The 27,945-nt window shown below is 33.1% G+C and overlaps 1 protein-coding gene across 1 annotated transcript in view; it reads right to left on the reverse strand.

Moving 5' to 3' along the window:
- FREM2 (FRAS1 related extracellular matrix 2) overlaps positions 1-27,945 on the reverse strand; it is a 208,208-nt gene that overhangs the window by 85,170 nt on the left and 95,093 nt on the right. Inside the window, 3 exon segments of the mRNA XM_074304856.1 lie at positions 9,265-9,516; positions 11,827-11,952; positions 21,830-22,060. Coding sequence (XP_074160957.1) covers positions 9,265-9,516; positions 11,827-11,952; positions 21,830-22,060 — 609 coding nt within the window.

The raw sequence follows: 27,945 nt of genomic DNA on the forward strand, positions 1-27,945 counted from the left end.
CTTATATTCTCAAATCTTGCCTGTCTATTCCGGCCCCTTCCTATTGCCACTACCGTTTGGTTTAATATGCCCTCTCTTAGATCAGAAATTATTTCTTTGTTGGTAAACTGAAGTTTCCCTCATTGTTCTTCATTCTTTTTAGCTTTCCTTACTTTCAAATTATTCTCTACCTCTATGCAGAAGAATCCCAAAGCCACATATCATAACTTCATCTTTCACCTGAACTCTAGTCTCACACTTATAACTAGATTAAAGATTCTTTAAGTGAGATCCATAAAGTTGTTTTTTAAGTTTATTATTTTAATAATTTAAATATGATTGGTTTTCTTTATAACTTCTGTTATATATTTTTATTTTAAGCATTTAAAATATTATTCTAAGATTTGTAGTTTATGTACAATCATCCCCCCACATTCTACTACATTATGGAAATGCTTATTTCTTAAATTCACAATAAAATAAATTAATTTTTTAAAAGAAAAACTATTATTCTGGCAGAGGCTTTACCAGTTTGCCAAAGAAAACCATAAACTCAAAAAATGGTTTAGAACTCCTACCCATTAGAAGAACCACTCAGGTTCAACAAAGCCACTATCATTCTTCTTATCTCTTAGGTTTTCTTTGATGCTGTCCTCCCCTAATATCTAATCTACTACTTCTATCTACATGACATTTCTCACATCTATATCTCTCCACTTATGAGGCCATAAGACCACTTTAGACCTTTATAACATCTTTCAATTACTCTAGTCTAATAGCTCCCCAACATAAAACTTCTTCCCTCCAAATCATCTCTTCACAACTAACAAATTGAAGGTCCTAAGGCAGTTTGATCACAATACCTACATAGTCATGGAGTTTCTAGTATAAACCACAAACTCCTTGGTTTAAAATGTATAGTTCTTCAACTCTATTTTTATGCAGTTATTCAGGGTTTCAAATTTGTTTTTACAAATAAAATGCAAAATCATAAAATCTATGCATTTTCTACATTTCTTTACCATGAGGTTTTTTTGTTTTTCTTTTTTGTTTTTTTTTTGTTTTTTAATAATTGAATTTGATTACCTAGAATCCCAAATTAGGGAGATAGAAATAGAAATTTTCTATTTCTCTTTTAGTGAGGAATTTCTCAATATAGGAGCTTTCTTTTTGTCACTCCAATAGTTAAATCTTTCAACACTGAGAAAAGTGATTAACTTTCTGTGATCCATTTCATCTCCAGTTTCTTTGCTGAGGCTGCCAATTAATAAGAGTGGGGTTTTGCCAAGATGAGTGAACTCAAATGCAAAGGCAACCCACTGCTTTTTTGCACTGATCACTAGAGGGTGGAAATATTTTCACATTTCAGATAGGATCAACTTCAAGTCCAGTAAAGAATCACTATCACACTCTAGTACTATCCCTCCATTTTCTATCAAGACCAAGGGAACTGTTTGTTTCAGGTTGAGAACTCTAAGTCTCCCAGAAGTCTTAAGCCAACTAACAGATAAGCTATCTTCTGGTTAGATATTCATGACTCATTAAAAGTACAATGCTTATAAATTTTACTATCAGATCAAGTCAGTAATAAAATTCAGTAGAGCCCAAAGCTATTGTAACTTTTTCCCTCTCAGAAGTGTTTGTAGATCTAAACCTTTATAAACTCTGCCTAAGGGCATACTAATAAAAGGAGCCCAGCTCCTAAATAACTAGTACTTTTGCAGATTAGATTAACCCTTTCTTGGCCACACCAGGCTACTCCTTCATTCACTCATTCATTCAACAAATACTTAATGAGCAGGGATCCTGGTCTCAGCTCTGTTCTCCAGAAGAAGGCCATGCCATTGATCCACAAAATTCCTGATTCAGCCCTCATTTCCTCTGTTTCTTAAATCAAAAAATTTACAAAAATAGGAATCTGCTGAATTATTAGTTACAGACTTGGCAAAGATCTTAATACTTCAAAGAGATAATGGTTTGTTGGAGAGAAACATTACCTTTATCAAGGGGAGATACACAGTGGAGGGCCAGTCACTCAGAATGATTACACAGGTAGTCTGCTTGGACCTTGGATGGAATTAAGTACTCAACATGGATGAATTTAGTAGGTTTCCATAGGCTTCTTATTGGGGTCAAAGAGAACTGGGGGTGGAGGGCATGAGTTGTGCAAGAAGTTGAGCTGGGTGCTCAGACCAGAAGTACTGGTCAAGGGGAATCATTGGTAGCAAGTTAATATCTATTTGCAGAGAAAGAAGTCTTCAAATTCCTACAGATTACAGGGTGACTCTGGGATTTTTTAAAAAAGCTCTCCTGGTTAGGTTATTGTATTCTTTACAAAAATAAACAGAAGGGATGGGATGGGGCTGTAGCTTCTCAAGTTAGTCTCATCCAGCCAGCAGATGTAATAGTTCTGGTTACCAGAGTCCATGAAATAACTACAACTAGTTGGACTAGTGAGTAATTATTCCTTCCATGTCTGAGATAATAATTTACCAGCTGAGAAAAGTGGTTAATCAGCTAATTAGCAACACAAAAACGGTGATGAGATAAGCTTTGAAGTGAATAAGAGCCCAAAATAGGAAGCCCTAACATTTTGGAATACCAACTAAACCTTATCTACATTCTAATTTTATTTCCTCTCCAGTTCTTTTGATCTGTCTCTCTCTCTCTTCATCAGATTCAATTTTTCTTTCCCCCTTTTCCTGGCTTTCTTCCTAGCCCTCTGATCAGTATTCCTTTCTCTTGAAAAAAAGGAAAAGAAATATGTAGCCTGTATTTTGATCAGGAAAAAAAAATGGGAGGAGTACATAAAATCCTCTGGAGGGAAATGGAACACAAGAATTTGCACTAACAAATCAGGGCAACTAGTTGTAGTAGAAATAATAGTTGTTCAAATGATGAATGAGCTAACAACCATGCTATAGCCATTGATGAATATGATGATGATAGAATTTTAGAATATTAAGCCTAAAGTCAGTCACTGGAATTTATTAAATTATCCATTGAGTGCCAGGTACTATGCTAAGTATAGAAAATGCAAAGAAAGGGGAGGAAGGAGGTCCTTTCTTTCAATGAGTCCATAGTCTAATGGGAAGATAACGTGCAAACAACTCAGTACAAATAAATTGGAGATAATAGGGAGAAAGCATTAAGATTAAGAAAACTCCTCTTACAGAATGAGGGATTTGGAGTCAAAACTTTAAATCTGTTTTGAACCCTAACCCTAAAGCTAATCTTAAATTCCTCTAAGTAACTAATTACCCAATGTCACTATCCATAAAGTTATTTATCTAAATATCTAAGTACTTAATTAACTGATTACCAAAGTACCTAATTAAGCTAAATGCCAAATTACAAAATTACTGAAGTAACAAAGTATTTAATTTCTTAATTGACTATATAACAAAGTATTAATTACCTTACATATGCTTAAGTACTTGAGTTTAATCCAATTTAAATAGGTTCAGATCACTTAAATCTAATTTAAAGCTTTTCAGACCATTTCAATATGGTCTGAACCAGTTCAAAGTGATCTAAATGGCTTTAAATTGTTTCAAAGTAGTTCAGGTTCTTTAAAATAGTTCAGCTCAATCAAAAATGATTTAATACAGTTCAAAATTGTACCCAATCCTAATTATAGCCCAAACTACCAAAGTGCCTAAACACATAATTACTCAAATACTTTTTATGTCCATCTAATATTTAAGTGCTTATGTCCCTAAAGAGCTAAGCATTTAAGTACCTAAGAAATTAATACCTTCTTACCAGAATATATATGTCCACACACACATACACACACATACACACACATACACACACACACATACATATGCCATATATATATATATATATATATATATATATATATATATATATATATATATATATATATATGGCACTTATAAGTGCCTAAGTTCCTGAGTCTTTATGTCCTTAAATTGTTAGTCCTTATTTTCAGAAAGGATCAATGACATCACAAGGTGATCAGATAAAGTCTTGACTTTTATATAAATTGTATTGAAGTGAGAAAGTGTTTCACAAAGCCTTTCCCCTTTTTCTCACAGATTCATCAAAGTCTTGTGACAAGACCAAAGTTAGGACAATTGGCAATGGCCCAGGAGGAAGTGGATGACTGAGAGCTAAGTGCTCCACTTCACTGCTTGAGCCACTTTCATGGTCTTTAGAACAAATTATTCTAATTCACTGATTTTGTTGGGGGAAGTCTTCACAAGCTTTAGGTAGACGGTTTTATCCAAGTGGAGCTGCTTCAAATACTATAGCTTCTTGGAACTGTAGATGAGACTTGGGTGAAAAGTGAATGAATGGCTCACATTCCATAAAACCCAAGTATCTAAGTGACTAAATACCTAATCACACAACTAATTACTGAAGTACCTAACTACCCAAGAGTGAAGCCAGGGAAAATAGGAAATAGATGAGTAGTGAGAGACATTCTACTTATAAAGAAAAACAGCCAGTGTATATGCCCTGGAATGTGCAGAGATCACTGGATCTCAGAGTTCATAAAAGAAAATTAAAATGTAAGAAAACTGGAAAGGTTGAAAAGGGTAAGGTTCTGAAGGGTTTTAAAAGCCAAACAGAAGATATTATTTTTAATCCTGGAAATAATAGGAAGCCAATGGACTTTATTAAATTAGGGAGAGGGGGAAAGTCAACTAGATTTGTGGTCTACAAGAGATGAGATTAAAGTGGGATACAATTCCTGTATTCAAGCTGTGAAAGGTATTCATATTTATAAAAGAATTGATTTCATTTTGGCCCTTGACAAAAGAATTTGAAACAATGAATAAAAGTTGTAGAGAGGCATATTACAATGGATAAAAATGTTCATATCATTTCTTACAATGTTTTTTTTGGGTTGATATTATATGTGTGCTTGTGTCTGCTTTCTTCCCTTTCCCTTTTTACCTATAATACTAATATTTCATTAATTTAGTAGATTCTTGATATTATTAATACATTCCAATTCAACTAATAGTATTAATCCTAACATGTCCAAATTGACTGAAATACAAAGATAAAAAAGATTTCTTGTCCTTAAAGAGTTAACATTCTGCTGAATTGGGGAGAGGTGCAGAGTAGTGTCAGTGTAGTGTCTGACTCATTGCCGGCACTTCATAAATTTTTTTTTTTTTTGACTAAGTGAATTATAGGATACCCCAAAAGTCTTAGGGCAGTTTTAAGCTTTAATGGCTTTGAGGACACATTGAATAATAAAATGTAATTTCAGGTGTGTTGGTTAACAAACATTTATTAAGTTTATAATGTGTCAGATACTATGCTGAATGCTAGGAAATCAAATATAAGCTAAAAAAACAAGTTCCTGTTCTTAAAGAGTTTACATTCTTAATGGAGGAAGATAATATATAAGAGACTGAAAAAGATGGTTATAAAGATAATTGGATAGGGAGCATGGTAAAGAAAATTCCAAGTGCCACATGGATAGGGCACTAGGAAACAGCAAATGAACTGAGTTTTGAAGAAAAACTAAGGCTTCTAAGAGGCAGAGATCAGGATTGAAATACACTTAAAGCAGGAGAGGACAACTAAATATGAAAAGGCACTTTGGGGGAAGGCTAGAAGGTTAATGAAACAGGGAGTGTATAAATGGGACTGATAGACAATAATGTCAGAATGTGGACTTTTCTTCATACAGAAATTATTCAGGATAAGTATAATTGGAAAAAGAGATGTGTTGCAAAATGTAACACAGCCAGTCTAAATATTCCACTAGTAGAGATAAACATATCTAATACTGAACTAGTAGACTTAGAATGTTAAAATATCAAAAGAAAAAACAATCAGCATAATGAGTAGATATATTTCATGGGATAATGTAAAATATAGACAATATGTAATTTAAGTACATTTAAAAATACTCATGATAATAAAATTTTATATTCTTGTATTACTATGTAAATCAAGTGAATTCAACTTTTTATAACATATTAAATTTTAAAATCACCCACTACAAAATAAAATTTCTTTTCCTCCTCTTGATTTATTTTTTCATAAGTTAGTCAGGACAATTTATATAAAGAAATCCTTCTCTTTACTGCTCTAAGCCAAGGGTTCTGAGCCTGAAGTCTGACATATTTCAGAATGTCCATAAACTTGGATGAAGAAAATATTTTCACTAGCCTCTAGGTAAAATTTTTAGCATTTCCTCCAATCATTTAAACAAATTATTCTTAAAAGGAACCCATAAATATCATCTACCTCTCAAAAGAATGCATGACACATAAAAAAACCCTAGAGATTGTTATAGGCAAATAGAAAAATGAAATATTTTTGATGTTTATTTTAGGCAGATCACTTGGGTATAATGTTCATAACAGTAGTAATTAAAGCTGATGAGATCTTGTGGGAGATTATTTCTATAATCTTGACATGTGATGATAAGTACTGAAAGCTCCACAGAGATACTGAAAGACAGATGGTAGAAACATTAAAGAAAAGAGAATGGACAGGACTTGTTGCTTGATGACTTATTTTCTATGGGTTGGTAGTGATAGGATAAGGAAAGAGACCAATAATTTGGGTGATGGAGAGAATGAGAATACTGTTGACAGAAACATGGAAGTCAGAAGGTTTACTGGTGTTTGAGGATACTGTTGTAAATATGGTGAGAGTAAAAAGTACGAGAAGTAATATCCAACAGAGTGGAGAACATAGGACAGAAGTTGGGATGGAATTCAGGGATGAAATTATAGCTGTAGCATTCATGTACAAAGAGCAAGGGAGAAATGTTAAGGAAACATAACTCTAGATTTATCAGATCATATCTTAAAACTCATTACAATTGACTTTTTAAAATATTCTTTCAGATTTTCATTATTTCTCTCTATTTCTGTCTTTCTGAATCTGTCTCTTTCTCTAGGTGTTTCTTTCACATACACACACACACACACACACACACACACACACACACACAGAGGACCCCCAGTTCAATGTCTAATATTTAAGTATATTCCTGGGTTTTATATATACATACATACATACATACATATATTAGTGTGTGTGTGTGTGTGTGTGTGTGTGTGTGTGTGTGTGTGTGTGCGCTATTTGATTATTTCAGAAGACTCAGGAACAATGTCTGTAATCCAGAAAAGTTGCCACCAGGTGGTGTATGAGGTGTACTAAGAAAGTCCAGGAAGCAATATCTCTTGATAGGGTCATTACTATCACTAACAGAACTCATGGTTTGCAAAGCATTTTATAAGTGTTATTTCATTTGATCCTCAAAACAACTTAGTGAAATACATATTTTTTATCTCCAATTTGTTGTTGTGCAGTTTCAGTTATTTCTGACATTACCTGACTCCATTTGGGATTTTCTTGACAAAAACACTGCAATAGTTTGCCATTTCCTTCTCCAGCTCATTTTACAGAGGAGGAAACTGAGGCAAACAAAATTAAGTGACTAACCCAGACTCACCTAGCTAGGAAGTGTTTGAGTCTCTTGACTCCAGGTTCTCTAGAATCCATCCATCACCCCCATCTAGGTATTCCTATTCCCATTTTAAAATGAATAAACTGAAGCTGAAAGAGGTAATTTGATTTATCTAGAGTCTCACAGCTTTTAAATGTTTCAAGTAAAATGAGTCAGGAAAACTCCAGGTCGAGCATTCAAGTCACTGCCACCTAGTTGTATCATAAGTTTTACAGAAACCTTTTCTATTTGACTTTTAAGATAAAAATTGTTGTTATTTAAAAAAAAAGCAGGTTCTATTTTGAATTAGCCTTGCTTTCCTCTCCCATTGGCCCAAAAGAAAAAGAGAATGAAAAATCATGTGGCAGTTCAATATTACTGGTCTTTTTGAAGACAGGGATGATGACCATAGCTGTTAATGCTTCCATCATCCATGAAGGTCTTTTTCAAATAAAAGTAGGAGTTTTATTGCTATTTGATAAGCTTGTTCTAAGCTTTTCCTTTGCATTCTCCCCTCAAACCTTTGTATTATTCTCATCCCCTCTCTCCCACTATTTATATGTACTTGAAAATTTGAATATAATACACAGAATTATCTTGCTCTGGATATAGATAGCCAACTTTTTTTTTTTTTTTTTAAGGATCTCTTTTCTTATAAAATATTAAAAACAAAGTTTTAAACAGAGCTGAAAGGCAATTTCTTAAATTAAGCAATGCATATTATTTTAAAACTTTTAGATAGCTTTCATGAGTTGGGGACAGCTGGGGACCAGGAAAGCCCTTTGGCATATACTTCATTGTTAAAGAGAACTACCTGTTAAGGAAACTCTCTTTACCAATACAGACAAGCACCACATATAGTCTTACTAAGAAGTTAAATGACTTCCCCAGTCATGCAGCCTGTCCCCAACTCATGAGACTTCAAGAATGCTTAAGTGTCAGAGATCCAATAGCTTTTCTCTTCAAAGCAGACACTGACTTTGTCATTCTTCTTCTTTTTACCTAAGAGAAAGACTGGCTGGGGAGAAGAAATAAAAGTCTGTATCCTTATCTCTTTGTGGTTCCCCATATGGCCATCCACACCTTATTCTTTTTTCATTGGTTGTTTAAAAAACAAATAAATCCCAAAACAAACCCAATAATACACCTTTCTACATGGAAAGGTTATAAAACCCATGTTTGTCTGCCTGTATGTCAATCTATCTATATTTCTCTCTCTTTCTACTCTGTTTCTCAATCTTTGTCATTCTTCCTATCAGAGGAAGGGATTTTTTTCTTTGGAATTTCTCTTTAAGGGGATGGAGTGGAATAAGATCCTCCTGTTTCACAAGCTTTCTAGTTACTGATTTAACATCCCTGCCTGGCGGGTTCCATCAGGAATGACTTTGGATATAGAGTTTAATTACCAAATCCATCCAGACTAGCACAAGCAGAAAATAACTGGATTTACTTGCATTTGCTTTCCTTATTTTTCCCCCTCATCATTAAAAAAAAGCATCAATCATTTGATATTGCCTGGCATCAGGTTATATAGCATACAAAACGAAACCATTTATGTGCAGATCTTATTTATGAGGATAAAATTACATATTTTGCAGAGATACTAAGGAGTCACAATAAGAATAATTAATTCTAAAAATAAGTGTGAATATTGCCACTTTTCAAAGACTTCCATTTCACTAACTTTACGCTTGATTGAGGAAGGAAACAGGTGGAGATGGAAAGAACACCAAGTTGATATATGATGGGAGGATGACATATTTATATTATCATCTTTTGCCACATTTTGCTTCTTTTAGAAATAACATTTAGAATGATAAATTAGTTCTTACCATCATCTTTGTCAGGGATAATCGTAACCTGAGCCCCTGGGAACTCTGAACCAATTCTTCCACCCATGGGCATGCTCAGCAGAACGTGAAATGTTTCAGCCTCTTCATACAAAGAGTCGTCAATAATAACAATCCGGCACATTTTCTCCTGTTCATCTTTATCAAATCGGACAACACTGGTATGATCCTCAGGCCTGGATATGTAATCAGAATAGGAGAGCACAGATGTAGGGACAGTCCCTGTTGCAGTTCCTAGGATGAGAGAATGGTCAAAAAGTTTCATGAGGAAAAAAAATCTCAAAATTGCTTTCAAAAACACTAATTTTCATACTTAGGATTTCACTTTGTTCTCCCAATGTATTATCATAATGATCAATTACTTCTTCTTCCCCTTTCCCACTATACTAGTTATTATTTAAAATTCTAAGGATTTTAAGCTGAATCCAAGCCACTTAAAAATATATATTTTTCCTCCTTTTAAGTCTCAAATCAAAAGTACAATTTAAAGACCTCTCTTAGGAATTATAAAAATATTGTCAAAGATTAATAAAATATTATGGACACTTGCTTTCACCTAAGTGCAGCTTTTAAACAGCCATATGGAAAATTTTAATATTCTTGTTAAGCAAACATATTTTATTTCTAGTAAGGTTCTTCAGAACCTTAATTAAAAAATAATGTGCTATACAAAATCAATTTAGAGCCAAAATTTAGTTGAAAATAGTTTGATACTAAAAGAAAAGGAAAATTTTAAGCATAAATACCTGTTACAAATTATGTTACAGATTATATGTATAAATGCCTTATTCATGCAGAAGCAAATTATTTTGAGAGATGCTGTAACTAAAATTTCATATTCAAGCATCTAAACTATCATTCTTTGCTCCATCGTGTTTACAAACAACATGATTGACTTTTTATGCTCCAGAAAGAGAACAGTAATTATTTTTAAGTCAAATATATATTTCTAAGGGAGAAGAAACTGTTGGATTAAGTAATTAAGGCTACTTTAGGAATCTATACTTAGGGTATCTCCCAAAGATTTTCCTAGGAATGCTGCATAGGGTTACAGGCAGTGAGTAGCACCCCTATAGTTAAGGGGAAACTTGGTACAAATTCCAATAATCTTTTAGTTGTCTTTATTGTGGCCAGTAAAAGGTTAATCTTGAAATCTTGCCTCAGTCTAGTAGAACAAACTATTTCCTCTGGTTGCTCTGATTTTACTGTAATGATTTACTCTGCTAAGATATCCTCCTGGGTGAACTGGTTTATTCCTTCTACTAAAAGATCAAAACAATCCAAGAATGCTAGAGAAAATCAGTACCTGTCAATGGATGATGGATTAGAACTACAGAAAAGTCAGCTACAAATCCAATATGAGTTGGTCATGAATTTAAGCTCTGAAAAGTTAAACTGGTAAGACCCATAAATACCTCAGCAAGATATTGTATTTGTCTTTAAGAAACAAAATCTTGATTAGGTATAGTTAAACTATAGAATTTCAGATGTTCTCTCTTCCATTAAGCATTTTGTCATTTTAAATTACCTTGCAAGTATTTAAACACACACACACACACACACACACACACACACACACACACACACACACACACACAACTGTCCAGGTGCTACACATCACTGACTTTTATATAGCTCTTTGCAAAACACTGTGTGTATGTATACATGCTCTTATTTGAGCATTCTATACAACAAAAATCTGAAGAGTAAGTTCAATTTATAAATAGGGAAAGTGAGTCCCAGGATGTTGAAATGATTTGCTAGGTGTTAAGCCTAGGATATAATAATTGTTTTTGTTTTAGTCCTGTCTGACTCTTTGTGATTCCATTTGAGGTTTGCTTGGCAAAGATCTTGGAGTGGTTTATCATTTCCTTCTGTAGCTCATTTTACAGATGAGGAAACTAAGGCAAACAGGGTTAAATGACTTGCCCAGGGTCATTCTGCTAGTAAGTGTCCGGGGTAGGATTTGAACTCCAGTCTTCCTGATTTCTGGTCTACCACTCTTATCTACCTGCACCAACTACTGTGTGATAATAACAAACATTTATGTAGCACTTGTTTTGTGCTAAGCATGGTGCTTTGTAATTAGTATCTCATTTGATCTTCACAATAACTCTGACAGATGGGTCTATTATCTCCATTTTACAGATAAGGGTCACACAGCTAATAAGTGTCTGAAGCTGGATTTGAACTCAGAATTTCCTGACACCCTGATCCTGTATCAAACTGAAATATTGACTTGTATACAGAGGGCTGCCTGTTTGATACCTCTGTCCAAAAGTTCATCATCAATAATGCACCACATCCACCAAATCAAATTCTTTTACTTCAGAGACATTTAAGGTTGTTTGGGAAAATAAATTTATTTATTCAGTAGTGCTAGTTCCTTAATGAATAATGCTTCATAAGTTTTGTTACCTGTTAGTGGTTCATGAAAAATAAAAGGGAAGGGAACTGCTCATAATGTAAACTTATTTGTGTCCTTGCCTCAAAAGGATTCCCTTTTTTCCAGCCATCATGTGTACTTAACCCGACTTGTACTACCTTGTCGAGTGTAGCAGATCACCATTAATTCTTGGCTCACATCTCCACTTCTTCTGATGGGAATGAACAATTCACCAACATCTTCTTCAATGGTGTAGACAGACTGAGGAATAAAGACAGTTGATTCTGCAGAGATAACATAGAATAAACATTCATTACTGTACTTCCTGAGATAATCACTGTGAAATAACTATATACATATTCAAATTTTCCCCAGTGTTTGTTTTGGTTATTTTTTTGTTGTTGTTCCTTTCATAAACTATTACAGAACAATGGTGGGGGTAGGAAGAGAATGTGGAGAGGACACAAACTTCTAAAACATACAAACTCAGAGCCAATGTTTCATCTCTGGAAATTAAAAAAAAAAAAAAAAAAAGATTTCTCTTTCATCTCTTCTGTAATCTCTTTTTCTCACTTAAGTAAGGGCTTTTGGCATACCTTCCCAGAAAACTAGTTTTGGCCCCTTGACAGAGAAGGAAACTTCAGCAAATTAATTTAATCTCTTTCATTTTGGATGTTGTATGCTTAGAGGAATAATCATACAATGTACACTTTTTGCAAGCAAAAATTCCTTTGGAATTCAGGACTCTATTCATCAGATGTAAAGAAGCATTTATTTGGACTCTTTCCCTAGAAGAGTAACTATGATATATACAAGTGTACTCATACAAGTATAATCTTCTCATTTTTTAATGGTAGAAGAAGGCTATATCAAACAAAGGGTGATAACAAAAAAGTTCCATGCAGATAATATAAATGATTTTCCAAGACATATTTCATATTACTATATGTAGTAAATTTTTGTTTGACAGAATTACTTCAGAACTTATTACATAAAGGTTTTGTTAATTTCCTTTATAAGAAAGATTACAGAAAACAACAACTCATCATGTTCTCTTTGAAGCACTGAACCACAATGGCTCTCTGGCAGTCAAAGAATATTAGAAATACTGCAGGTAAGAAAATAATAGAAAATGTCATTATACTGATATGATAAAATCTGTGGCATTACAATTTCACAAATATAATTTTCAACATCTCCAAATTTATTATTTGAATTGGTTTTATAGCAGTTGCTTTTATCTAGGTAATTTATCCCATATCATTCTTAATTTAAAAGCAAAAGACTATTCAGCTTTGGATTAGCTACATTTTTATGAATTAGGATTTCATTATTTCTAATTCCTTTCAACCAAAATTCACACTCACATTATTCAATTTCAAGGTAGAGATTTTCATCAGACTTTGCAACAAAGAAAGCAAAACATATCATACACAGTTGATATTTATAATATTTTAGTAGTGCTGTTTTTATTCAGATCAATTTAGGAAGTCATTCTATCACCAAAAGAAATTTGATATTTGCCAGTGGATTTATTTTACTCTACCTTGCTTAGAGCTTGCAAATCATGGAAAAATCTACTTTTTTGGATGGTATTTGCTATTATTAATACAGATTCAATTCGTCTGTATTACTCAGTACTTATTAATAAAATTTACTTGAAAAATTCCATGTGTTGGATTTTAATTATTAAAGCCCCATGAGGTTTGAATCTTGAATCTTATTTTCTTACCCTGTACCACTTAAGCCTGTAAAGTAAGGGAGGGCAGCACTCCTGCCATTTGTCAGTAGATTTGAATAATGAAAGAGAGAAAAGTAGGGTGATCTTGGTGGGGGGCCTTTAGCTCTGGAATTCACTCCTCCACTTAGTTTGACAAAGCTTGGGCTTGCTGACCTGGAGGGCACAGTACCAGGCTTATCTATTCCCTTGGGCTTTTTGTCTATGGGAAATATTACTGGATATCTAGATGGAGAAAGTGGTAGAGGGCTTAGCAGAGGTTAAAGAGGGGAAATTTTTTGCTAGATTTTCTGTACTTCACTTTCTCAAGAGAGTTGTTAATTTCACGTGTGCAGCTTGCTTCAAGTGGGCACAGAATTTTGAATTCATTCGATGACGGTGTAAATTTTTTCTTTTACAGCAGCATGATCAATTTATCTTAAAGTAGCAATGTCCTGGGAGATAAAGAGCAAAAGCAAGAGAAAAAGAATGGGACCAATTTAAATTAGATTAAAAAGAGTTGCCAACGGGGACTTAAATTCTGGAAAAGTAGGAGTAGAAGCAGAATGAAAATAATTTAAAGATCATGTATTTAGGGATTATTCATTTGGCTTGAAAATAAGTATTGCTTAGAAGATCTGCCACTGTTAGAGAAAACAAAACAAAACAAAACCTAACAATTAAAAGTTGGTGTTCAATAGATCTAGTTAGTTGAATGAGTGAATGAATGAACAAATGTTTCAGTATATGAGGATGAAACAATGTCATCAATTATTGTTTTTTTTTTTGTATTAGAGGAAACTAAGTAATAACCATTGCTTTCTGTGTGAACCAATGAGCATGAGTGGAACAATGTTTGAACAGAAAAATATGGCTGTTTAATGGGACTGCCACTGTTGGCCACTTTAAAGTTCCAAGGAGTTTTCATAAGCCAAAAAAAAGAGTGATTGTAAACACTCCTAAAAAGGAAACATTTCTCTCTATGGAAGAGGTTCCTTGGATTTATATTCTAAAGTAAATTTTGATGACTGTATTTCAAAATAATTGGTTTTCTCTTCAATCTTATGTTCTCTATACATTTAAAAGCATTATTTGAATAAGGGACTGATGGGTTTCTCCAGAATAACAGAGGCCCATGACACACAAAAAAGAACTTTGCTCTATAAGCTGACCAAATCCTAGTATAAGAAAGACAGAGATAGGCAAACACTACTCTAGAAAATTTAATAGGACAAAACGAGTTCTTAAAAACTCATTTGCATTGAAAAATGCAAGAAAGGAAAGAAAATATAGTCTCATGACTGATATTGAATTTGGTCCAATAAAACAACTTTTTTATAAATATTCATAATACTTTTAGATTGCATTCTTTAAATTTGTGGACAACTGATGGCAAACACAGGGTTTGTTATATATTTGAAAACCAAACCTGGGAAAATCTATCATCTTTTCTATGTCTTATTTTTTTCTCCTGCATAAAAGAGAAATAATCATATTTATCAACCATAAAGGAGACATGAATGAATGTAAATAGAAACCTTGTAATTGAAATCATGACAACATGTACAAGTGCATTTCTCTCCTAAGAACTGTCTGACAAAGCATTGTATATACAACTTAATAGCATGGAGGCTGAAAACTTTCCTGAGGTACCATATAAACATGCAAATCTTCTCTCATTGGTGAGTTCCTGCCTGGCACCACCATTCCATGAATAACTTAGGCAATTCACTCTATCTTCTTTTCTGATTTCATGTGCCCTTCCATACTCCCCATTCATCACTCTCTTCAACAAACCCCCCTTTCCAGCTTCCTGTTTATGTTGTTTTTTTTCCTCAGAATATATGCTCCTTGAGGGCAAAGATGGTCTTTTTGTCACTTTGTATTTGTATCCCTAATCCTTAGCACAGAGTTATGTGCTTAATAAATTATAAATTATATGTCTCTCAATGTATCTTACATTGGATGGTCAAGGAATGCTATTTTATATTAGCAAAATCTTGTATTTATTTCATGTAGCTTAAGAGATTTTTTTTTGAATAGGGTTTTTTCCAACAATCACTTTTATTTGTATTTTTCTGTGTCTATTACAAAATTTATATTTTATGGTTAACAAAGTATTATAATCCCCTGTTTTCTCTTAATCACGTAAAGCATTTTCTTTTAATCACATAAAGCTGTGATCCACACACTACTGAGAATTCATGGATGTTGGTCAAAGGCAAAATTCCTGATGTTGGCAGGACTGAGATTCTGGCTTCCTTTCTTTTGCACTACTCTAAGTTATAATGGACTGTAATTTTATCACTTCTTGACACTTTAGCCTTTAAATTTAGCAATGGACATGAATCAATCACCCAATGTTTCTCTGCTTCTTGCATTCCTTACAGTGCAACAAATTACAATTAATTTTAGGTCTAGTGAGAAAAAAATGCCTGTATCAACTAAATTCTGTTATGAACTTGAGTTCATTCAAGGTACATTAAAGTTATCATCTCTTTTCATTCAATTATATTCTTGAGACATGCAAAATTCTAGACTTCTTTGTGTAAATGAATCTTATTCTCTGTTAAATAATAATTAATCAAACTAATGCAATCCCAATGAAAAAGTGTCTGAAGTGGGCAAATATTTAATCCATTAGTTCAAGACTATAAACATACATACATATTTGTATATGTTTTGTTGTCATTCTGCAAAAAAAAAAAGTTCAATTAGTTCTTTTCATAAAGAGGTTAGGAAAGACTTCAACATACAGTCTAAATAATAGTGTTGAATTACTTAAATATTTTAGGTGGTCAGTCCTGCTAGAGTAGACTTAGCAAAGTTTTATTCTCCCATGCGTTTTATATAAAACCTATGCTTTGATTAGAACTGGTTTGACATAAAAAATGAAGGAAGCTTTTCAACATAAATATCTATTATGCCTTATATTCATAAATATAGAAAATATTAATTGAATATATAAAGAAGTATTTTAAAATGAAAGTAAATCCAGTGAAATTTAGATCTATTTTTGTAAATATGTTAATATGCAAATATAAAAGAAAAGAAAGCTTCATTTAAAAATTATGTAAGGTAAAAATATTTTTGTTTTTCTGGAAAATCATATTGTGCTCATATTTAAAAAAATGTTTATGAAATAAATATTTGTCTTTATGTGTTATTTTCCCTTAAGAATATTTGTTTATTTAAACAAATATTAATAAAATGTCACAGATTCTTTGAGAAGTAAGAAAACACTACTTATCAGTAGTAATTAGTAAGGTATGAGAATGGGTTGGTAAGAATCAGAAAGTGAGAAACTTTTTAAAGCACAAAGTGATTGTGTTTAAAATCATTATTCTGAACAACAAAGTGAACCACTATGTTCTATTAGGTGAAGGGCATTGTTAAAATCTGTTCTAGAAATTAACTTTATCAGAACATTTGGCATGTTTGTAGACAAATTTGCCATTTGTTCCTTAGGCTGTGGGAATGGTTTCTGTACTTTGAACATTAGAAGTAAGAAGGACGCAAGGACCTACAAGGACCTGTCACTTGTAGAAATTCAACACAGTGATTCCAGGAATTAGTGGGGTCTGCTATGTGGGACATTCCAACCCAATCAGCAAGTGATCAGTACAAAGTGAGATGGTAACTGCACAGAGAAGCATTTTGGATAGAATTGGACTTGAAATCAGGAAGACCTGGGTATTAATCTAACTTTAGATACTTGCTAATTGTGAGAACCTGGATGATTGACTTTCTCTGTGCCTCAGTTTCTTCCTTTGCAAAATAGGATGGAGTTGAACTCGATGACTTCAAAATTTTTTTTTCCAGCTCTAAATTTTTGTGATGTTATGATCCTATGAATTGTTTAGGGGAAGAATTTCCATTCTCTCATCTCCAGTCTTTTCAAGGCTTAAGAAAGCAATCAAATAATACCATCTGAAAAAGTTTAACTTCTAACAAGCTAAAGAAGTAATCTACTAGAGCTCAATCTTTTCATCTCCAAAGTGAGGGTACTGGAATGTCTCAGCTTTAATATTCTATGACTCCGTATAAAGCAAATGAACAAGGAACAAAGTATTATTTTTTTGCACTAAAACAAAATAGAACTCTAAAGTGAAAGAGCCAGAAAAGAGAGAAAGAAGAAGAGAGAAAAGGAAAAAAAAAAGCAATATTTGTTAAGTTTTCTGTGGGTCTATAAGATAAAGTTGATTTTTTCATCTTTTTTTTTTTTGCATCACATGTACTAAGTAATTTTTCTATTAAGACTGACATTTACAAAGTAGTGGGTACATTATTTTGGCTATATAAACATCTGCTTTTTTCTCCCCAAGTTTTTAACTAACCAAACAACTTTCCTTCCTAAAGACAGGGGTAATGAATCATTGCAAGAAAACTTTGGTTTCTTAAGTACCATGTTCCCATAACTTCTTGAGTACATTTAATACTTGGGTGGTCCTCTATAAGTATAAAGGGCCACTGTGTGGGGAAATTGACAGGTGCCAATGGTCAACAACTGTCAGCATCAAGGCTAGAGTTGACTAAAGTCATCTAGATTTGAATCTGTCTAAACTCAAATTCTGTCATGAAAAAATCTCAAGCTGGGGTAGGTTTCCAGAGCCTTGTGTTGCTATAGTGCCTGGTACCTACTCCATAAAGTATATACAAAGGCTCAGGCATTCTTGATATTTAAGTTCATCCTTTCCATAGATGACAAAATTCTTGTCTTTATAGCAGTATCTCTATGTATATAGACATACTTAAGAAAGGAATAAAAGGATTTAAAGCTTTATCTCTGGGTGATGAGAGGAGGACATGGGCCCATTCTGATCCCCTCATGTGCTAGAATCTCTATAAAAATGTCTTTTTTTTTCTTTTTTGCTTTCCATATGTTCAAGTTCTTTCCCTTGGTAACATGTAATTCTTTTTGACCATTTTATTCTCAGTTCTTAGAAGAAAAATTGAATGAGAGAGGTGTTTATTCAATTTTTGCTGATTGAATTGATTGATATTCACAGCTTTTTATGAAGAGATGGAGACGTTTTTATAATGGAGAATATAGTCAGAGATTGGACTGGTGATATCTGTGGTGTAGGGGGCTTCAGGAGAGAAAATGCTTCTACCAAGGCAGTTCAATAACTTTTTCACAAATAATGTTCTGAGGACCCCAGGAAATTGTGACTTGCCAAAAGTTACAGAACCAGGATGTATCAGAGGTGGAATTTGAACCAGGTTTTCTGGTTCAAAATTGAGAAATCATGTTTTGGGAAAGGAAAATATTATGATATCTATGATTATTCCTTTCCACTCAGCCTTTGTATGATTCATAGTCAAGGCCTTCTAATTTTTTATGGAACATGAAGAATTTAGACATGGACTAGAGTAAAGTAATCATTAAGACTAAAGGTTTGGGAAATTTATTCTCTGTGGGATGATGCAAAGAGTCATTTAATCTGATGAAGAAAGGGTCATTGTTGATTCCATGATTTATTAATATGCTATTCTCTATTTTGTACTGAAATGAGAACAAGAAAAAATGTTTGAGTTGGAGGAAGAGAGGCACAATCTAGGCATTAAGCAGCACTTGTTAATTATCCAGATTTCATATATGAGGTTGCATTAATGAAAAGAAGCTAAGATTTCCTCTGGAGATTCTGACGGATGGCAGACAATTAAGATGGCTTTAGCGTAGGTCCTCCTTGGATACAGGATAGAGGAGACAGACTCCAGATTAGAAAGCCTCTTTGGCTCACTTCTAACCCTTCAATTTCATATGACTAGAGGCATAAAGAGTCAGATAGAACTAACAAACATTAGGGAAGCATCAAATCTCTTCTTTCTTAATACAAAGAAATTCAGCCTTGTAAGTTAAAAACAAAGTATTTAGAAGTTAATTCAAACAAAATTTTAACACATGAGTGGACATTAAGGACAAATAAGGCTTTTAAATCAGAAAGCTTTGTTACATGGGCATTTACCAAATTCTCAGGACCGGATGAATGAAAGACTGGTTTATCTTTCTACCATGCTGACCAAATCAAATTTTAATGCTAATTGCCCTTTTATGAGACTCCAGAATATATTTGAACAGTGCATTTCACTAAATGAGAGACAGGGTGTTTTTTTTTTTTTAAATTAAAGTTGTAACAATAGAGTCTCTATTTTCTACATTTAACTGTGCTCAACCATCTAAAGCAGGGATTTCCTCATGACTCTTCTGGTTAGTGCACTCAGGTCGATTTTATCTTGGCAGAGGTTTAAGAGCTTTCTGATTGACAAAGCAAAGTGAGCTGGCCATTTAAAAAACAAACCATGGTTTCTGACAGAGGAAATTTTAACTTCAGAAGAGCCTCTAAAAGGTTTTCATTAAAAAAAAAAAATGGTTCTCAAAAACCTGCTCAGACATCATTTTCAGCTAGGACTGATAAAAAGAAAGCCCTAAGGGCCTGTGACAGTAGAGAACAAGGGTCAGAGGCAAGCAGTAAGGTTCACCCATATTTGACCATCATTGACCTAAGCATGTTCATGGATAAGAAAACCTAATTCAAAAGGAATTTAAAGGAAAGTTTCAAGACACTAAGAATTGAGGTACAGAGAAGGAAGAATCATAAAAATGAGAAGCAGAATATATTTTTTGTAAGCTTTCTTACATTTCCATCAATATCAAAAGGAGTCTAATACCTATTCAACATTAATGAACCTGTGTTTTATTAAAGAAGGTCTCTATACCAATGTAGGTTATCAGTTCTACTTATAATCTTCAGCTGCTTTGGCCCTGAGACACTGAAAATGAAACGATTTGTCCAAAGTCAAAAAAGTTAGCCTGTGTTAGATTGAGGACTCGAATAGAGGTCTTCTTGACTTTACAGATAGCCTTTTCTCTATTTATTCCTAGTTGATACAGTAGGTTGAGGGTTATCCAAGAGATCTTGAAAGCTATGATAAGTGCATGAGGAATAAGAGTACAAAAAAGATGCTCTGTTACATCTTATTACTATTGTTCCTGCTACTGCTCCTACTGCTGCTGCTGCTACTACTACTACTACTACTACTACTACTACTACTATTAAAACAGAAATAGTAACTAGCATTTATATAGTGCCTACTATTTTTCAGGTATTATACTAAGAATTTAACAAATATTTTATCTTTATAATAATGCTGGGAGGAAGGTACCATTAGTATCCCCATTTTACAGATGAAGAAACTGAGGCAATCAGGTTAACTGACTTGCCCAAGATCATATAACTATTAATTGTCTGAATACCTGATATTATCTGATTCCTGTCTAATTCCTGAGCCTATTCTCTCAAGTTATATAGATTTTAGCTTTAAGTCTAATTTTAAGATAATGCATTGCTTTGTATTTTTTACAGTAGGATTTTTACAAGGAGCTCCAACATTGGCACATAGGAGATGTTACAGAAATGACAGCTGTTCACATTACTGATCATTTTTAGAATGTTACAGAGCATCCTTTTTTTCTCTCATTCTTCATGCTCTTAGCATAGCTCTTAACACCTCTTGAACTACCTTAATCCACTGTGCCACCTAGAAAACGATAGAAAAAAGCTATTCTTAGAGTCAAGAAGACCTAGTTTCAAGTCTTGAATCTAACACATTATAACTTTTGTGATTTTGAACAAGTCTCTTAACTTCTCAGTAGTCAGGAAAAAAATCTAAAGTGATGTACTATCTTAAAATAATAATAGAAACTATAATTTCTCTAACTTCAGAAAAGAAACAGGTTCAGGAATTAGACAGATGTTCTATTCAATCACATACTGGCTATATGACCTTAGGTAAGTCATTTAATCTCTGCTTCAATTCTTCATCTGTAAAATGGGTATAATAAAATCTACCTTCCAGGATTAAGATTAAATGAGATAACTGTAAAGCTCTTAGGACAATGCCTGGCACATAGAAAACACTATATAAATGTTAGATATTATTATTGCCTGCAGCTTTTTTGGGGTAATATTTATAGGTTTATAAAGTCTTAGGTCTAGATGTGGAAGGACTTTCAGGGAGATTTCATATAGCTCTTTTGTTTTATAAAGGAAAAACTAAATGATTTGCCTGAAGTCATAATTGAAAATCTAATTGATAAGACATGAGAAATGGTAGGAAGAGACATACTTTCCAAATAGGAAATATCAGTTGGCTTGATTTACCTGTCATATGTCAAAATAGCTCTTAAATAATAATTTAAGGAAAACAAGCCAAAATGCAAAGAACAACTAAAGGAAAGAGAACATTAATTAACTCATATTTGTGATACAAATGACTTTTAAAAAAAAAATCTAGCTCCACTTAATTTCTAATTTTATTCCTAATGTTTACTGAATAAAGAACTGTTATTTTGAAAAGTTCTTAATAGGGAAATTTTTTGAGAATGTGTTAAATGGAGGCTACTCTTGGAAACAAAAGGAAAATATATTAAATCCTCTTACCATCTCCTGGGTCAATAATCTCCACTGTTGTCACAGCAGGGAATTCTAGAGCAGCCATGACAGGCTCCGATAGCACCACCTGGAATGTTTCCGACTGTTCATGTTCACCATCACTCAGAATTCGCACTCGCCATGTGGCTGTGGTTTGACCTGGGTTAAATTGTACTTGTTTCTGTGCCTTTCCTTTGAAGTCTCTGTCTTTTTTTGCTGTACCATCTTGTGTGCCAATACCTTTTAAAGAAACACAGTATTAATTTTCCTTAATTTTATTTGAAATCAAATCAGTTACAAGTTTTTCTACTTACAGTTGATTTATTAATATTCTGTATCTCTGTTTCTCTGTCTGTCTCTATCTCTGTCTTTATCTGTGTGTGTGTCTCTCTGTCTCTTTCTCTGTCATCTCTGTCTCTGTCTCTAATTTCCCCTCCCATCCTCTTTCCTCTTCTCACTTTTCCTCTTCTCAAAAAAAAAAAAATTAGTTTTTAGATCCCTTTCTAGAAATGTTTCTTTTAATGTTGGTCCTGAGACTACTGATATTTTTTAATAGCAGAAAATTTAGTTTGATAATTTTGGTAATAAATATAAATCAGAAGCAAACTTTCTGTTCCTAACATTGTTCATATTGTTGAAAGAGATTATTTTTCTTTCTATTCTACTATTATATTCCAATTTCCTTTGGTTTTTTTTGGTTTTTTTTTTTTTGTTATTGATCTTTCTAGGGCTTAACACAATAGCCGGAATACAGTAGGTGCATAAATATGCTTCTTGATGTTTTGATTTCAAATGATAAATTGACTCTAATTGAATTTTAAAATGTAATTACTTCTGGTTTAATCTATGTACTTCATTTTTATAGATATATTTAATCCTGAAAAGTAAAGATGGAATTGAATTCCATGTATTGAGAAAAATCAAGTGAGTTAATATATCCTTTCCAGTGTTATGAATCACTGATCTACTTTGAGAAAATATTATGAAGAATCCAAAATTGCATATTTTCTTAAAGTAAAAATAGAAAGTAAAATTTATATATCTGAAGAGAAGAAACAAGTTAAAAAATTAGACAGGTATGTTATGCTGCAGAATGTCATGGAACAACCTTTTTGTTCTCTTAACTCTTTATTCAATTTCCCATAGCTTTCAACACCTATTGGATTAACCTCAATTAGCTGCCAACACTGACTGATAAAAGGGAGAGTCATTTCTAAGATTTCCAGCACATATACTGATCACTGTTTGATGAGATCTATTATTTATTTCCAGTGGCATTGTTAACAGAAGATACCTGCTAATACTGACCTTTTGATAGGTGCTGCCCAGTTTTTAAAAAATGACATTATTTTATTATTTTTGTACATTAAAAGTGAGTGACATTTTAAAAAATTGTAACTTCTTTATGCAAATTTGATTCCTCAATGAGGGCTATTCTTGCTGAAAATAAATTCTGGTAGCTTCCAGACTCAAACTATTAGTTACCAAAAAGAAAAAAAAAAAGTCTCCTTAGTAGGCTTTCAAAAGATCTTTGTAATATTGTATAAAACCAATGGATATTTTTGAATTTTGTCATGTGGCAGGCCCATAGCAACATGTATCCAATTGAACATGATTAGCATACTGTCATTAAAAAAAAAAATTATCTGGTATTGTCCTTCATAGACAATTTAAACTTTTCCCTTCTCTATGCCCCTCCCCTCCCAGTTTCCCCACCCTGTGTTTTACAGGCGATTTCCTTTTAATTTTGAACTTTTTTTCCTCCCTTACTCAATTTATGACTTTCTACCTAACCCTTGGCATGAAACTGTTTTAGTGAGCTCCTGATTTTGGTCTCTGAAGTTTTCTGTTTAAATGATTGGATCTAAGACTGGAGACACACAACCTTTGAGCCCAGTCAACTTCTTCCCATTTTCTCTTCAATTGTCCCTGATCTATGGTTCAAGTAATCAGTCCATGACATAGGAAGTGAGTTTAGTGCTCCATGGTAAATAAAAGAAATGTGTGTATGTATGTATATGTGTGTGTGTGTGTGTGTGTGTGTATACATGTATATATAATTAGTTTATCTCTGATTTGTTTTATTTTCTTCTGGAACACAAAGTAAATATAATGTAATGAAAGTACTTTTATTTATGAAAATAATAAAATAACATAAATGGGATATTAATATCATTTTATGACCCAAATGAATATTCCTTGGGAAGAAAAATAATCATAAACTAAAACATATAGTGCCTGTTCTGTTTATGGCATTGTGCTATGCACTGTGAGGCAAACAGAATTGATATTTATGAAAGCTATTTAAAGTCTACAAAGCATATATCTTAATTTGGGCCATAAATAAAACCTTGGGATTCAGACGATAAGTATTATCTTCATTTTACAGATGTGAGAACTAAGGTTATGAAAAGTGAAATGACTTGCTCATTATAACACAACTAGTAATTATCAAAAACAATAGTTTTAAATACTATTTTATTTTTTTATTTTAAAAACTTATTTTATTTTATTTTAAAACTAGTTCTTTCCTGCTCTGGCACTGTCCTCTTTGATGGGCTCTCACAAGTATCTGGTGCCTTGTATGGTCCATACATAGCACTTAGAAGATCACTTTTACATGATAAGCATTGATAACAATACACATTGGTTGATTTATCAATGTATTTATTGATTATAATGATAATAGTAACAATCAAAACTTATATAGAACTACTATGTGCCAGGCTCTGTACTTCTTATATCTACTTTGAATGTTTTGCATTTGTCAACTTTATATTGTTTGGTCTGGGATAAGAAAGAATATACACACAATGAGTAGAGAAACAGCTATATTTCTACCTTATTCGTTTTACCTCTTCTCAGGAAATAAGGAAGTCTAAAGCTAAATGAAAAACCAGTGTTTTAGGGACCCCGCCCACTCTTGTGCAGAAATCCATTCAAAAGGTAAAATGCACACACAACAGAAATATTTCTGCCAAACATTACCTGCAGCAAGGAAAATCACTTCTGTAATTCAAGAGCTGTGCTAAAGTTCATACTTTTCTTCCAAAGATAACTAATTTTTAAACAAAACCCTTTGGCCCTAATTAAGACTTGGAAGTGTTAAGGAACTTCTCTGCACATTAATGTAAGACCTTTGATATTTAAGCACACTAGTAAAATTGATGAAGTTTTATATACATTCTCTTTTGCTATTGGGGATTTGTAAATGAAGCAATTATACAATTCCACAGTGAAGAAAACTATTAACTTAAATACAATTCTTGAATATTCTAGCTATTTTTCCCCTGACATTAGCTATAATGTCAAATATTCAGGAACATATTAGTAGATTGCATAGGGCTTAGTGACAGAAAAAATGTTTTTTTGTGTGTGTTTTGTTTGTTTTGTTTTATATTTTTCTAGAGAATTTTGAATAGGGAGATGAAGTTTCAGGCACACATAAAGAAAGACTTGAATCACACACAGAAAAAGGAAGCTTTTTGAGGTTCTGAAGACTAAAGGGCCATTCTTATATCTGAGCATTACTCCTGGCCGTGACATGCTAAATCCTATTCCTGTTTGCTCTGACTGACAAGGTGTGGGCCATTAAGGGGAGGTTTCCAACTTTCTGTAACCTCAGGTTATTTAGTAACTCTGTGAGGTTAACCACTTACAGTGGTAGAATCTTGTATCTTTGCAGCTGATGACATCCATGTCTAGGAAAAAAAAAATGCTTTGTTCCAAATGAAAGCCACATATCATACGGAACAAATATAAGACAACCAGATATAGCATGAAACTGCTCATTGTTTTACATTCAACAGGTCAAAATGAACTAAAGACAATGTCTTGAAAGAACATCTACTGAGAATATTCTGCAGCTGCTGACTTTATTGATTAAACACTAGTTGGTCATGTTGTAGCTGATAAAGTAAAGATAACCTCTCATTTTGAGAAAATACACAAAATGCAAACAGATGTAAATATTATAAGAGCTGATAAAGAGATTTGTTTTTAGCCCTCTCTTCCATTTCCTTTCCAGGCGCAAAGTTCAAATAAAAACCAGTCTAGGATCTGTATCAAAGTGTGAAAAATGAATTGTCCTGATGTTTTATTCGTTAGGATCACAGTCAGGAAAGAGATTTAAAAATTATTTGTGACTATATTGTCATCCAAAATTGAAATAAAAAATGAAGTAAATGGTTCTTAGAATACAATCTAAAAAAATTTTGGGAAAAATCTATATAGTACAAGGATTGTGGATCTAAAAATGGTTTTAAATTATAAGCATTTCTTAAATGTATATTATATAGTAGGTACTGTTTTAAATTCAATGAAGAACTAGGCAAATGTAAATTTTTGTTCTCAAGGAGCTCACATTCTAATGAATGAAAACAACAATTTATATATTAGTCATATTAAAGAAAATAATTTATTTTTTGCTACAAATTCCAACCTAAAGAGGAAACAGATTTATTTATTGTGTTATAATTGTCTACAGAGAAAAAAAGGAAATATTCCAGGACATGTAGGAGATAAATAAAATCATTAATACTGCTACTATTCTTGTGACATTAGTGCCTTTTCTCAAATAAAATTGGCTTTAGTGATTTTTTTCTCCATTTTTGACAATTTGGTTGAGAGTCCCTACCTCATGGATTACTGGTTAGAGTAATTCCCACATCGGGAAAATTTGAGCAAGTATTCTGCTTCAGACATGAAAAAGCCATGTGGCCCTGGCATGTCCTATAACCTTTCTCCCCCCTCATTTTCCTCATCTGTAAAATATTTATAATTATGGCAGTTATATCACAGGGTTGTTGAGAGTATCAAATGAGATAATGCATGCAATGTGTTTTCTAAACTTAAAAGTTATATGTAAACATGAGATTTTGTTATCATTGTTCAGTTGTTTTTCAATTATGTCCAACTCTTCTGACCACATTTGGGTTTTTTTTTGGCAAAGATCCTGGAGTGGTTGGCCCTTTTCTTCTCCAGTTCATTTTAGAGATGAGGAAATTGAGGTAGAGTTAAATGACTTGAGTGGGGTCACATAGCTGGTAAGTCTTAGAGGTCAAATTTGAAAATGAATCTTCTTGATTTCAGGCCCAGTGCTCTATCCACTATAACGTCTAGCTATCTCAAAATGTATGTTAGAATTAATATGGTTGGTCTTCTTTCTCACTTTGCAAGAAAGACATCTATGTAATTCAATATGGTTACAAAAATAAATTATAGTTTGATTGAAGGATTTTAGCTTGAAATCTGGAACAAATCTTAAAAAATCATTGCCATTCCTTTCATCATATCTACCTCAATATTTCCCTGCCTTTTTTCAAGTTCCAGTTAAAATTTCACCTTATACAATAGCTTCTTACTCTCCTTTTGTTCTAGTGCCTTCCCTCTATTATTTTCAATGTATCCAGGATATAGCTTGTTTGTACATAGTTATATGCATTGTTTCTCCATTAGACTATATAATCTCCAGGAAAACAGGGATCAGGAGTCAGAGCATCTGACTCTAATATTTGGCTATGGTTGATCAGTTCAATATGAGTTTGGAAACCCTCCCTCCTTCCTTCCTTCCTTCCTTCCTTCCTTCCTTCCTTCCTTCCTTCCTTCCTTCCTTCCTTCCTTCCTTCCTTCCTTCCTTCCTTCCTTCCTTCCTTCCTTCCTTCCTTCTTTTCTTTGATATAGGCATGCCATACTGAATGGTTCTGTGATAGTGTTTCCATATATCACAATGTTAAGTTTTTCAGAGATAGTGAGAGTATCTTTATTCTGCTTCTTCTGATTACCATGTGATCATTTATCTTGTACACATTCCCCATAAAATAGTATTTTGGGTAAGCATGAGTTTGGCATTTGAGCTATGTGGCCAGTCTATCAGGAGTTGTGCTGTCTACAGTAAAAATGAATTTTTTAGTAGGTCAGTTCAACAGAGGACCTCAGTGTCGTCTGATACCTTATTTTGCAAGGTGATCTTCAGGATCTTCCTGAGATAACTCAAGTAAAAGTGGTTCAGCTTTGTGGACAGCATTGACAGACTGTCCAGGTTTCAAAGGCACACAAAAGTTAATATTTTTTGACTGAGTTAGAGGACATGCATTTAAATAATTGTTGATTGAATTCTTGTTCTT

Source organism: Sminthopsis crassicaudata, chromosome 3 (assembly GCF_048593235.1).
Source record: "Sminthopsis crassicaudata isolate SCR6 chromosome 3, ASM4859323v1, whole genome shotgun sequence".
Classification (NCBI taxonomy): Eukaryota; Metazoa; Chordata; class Mammalia; order Dasyuromorphia; family Dasyuridae; genus Sminthopsis; species Sminthopsis crassicaudata.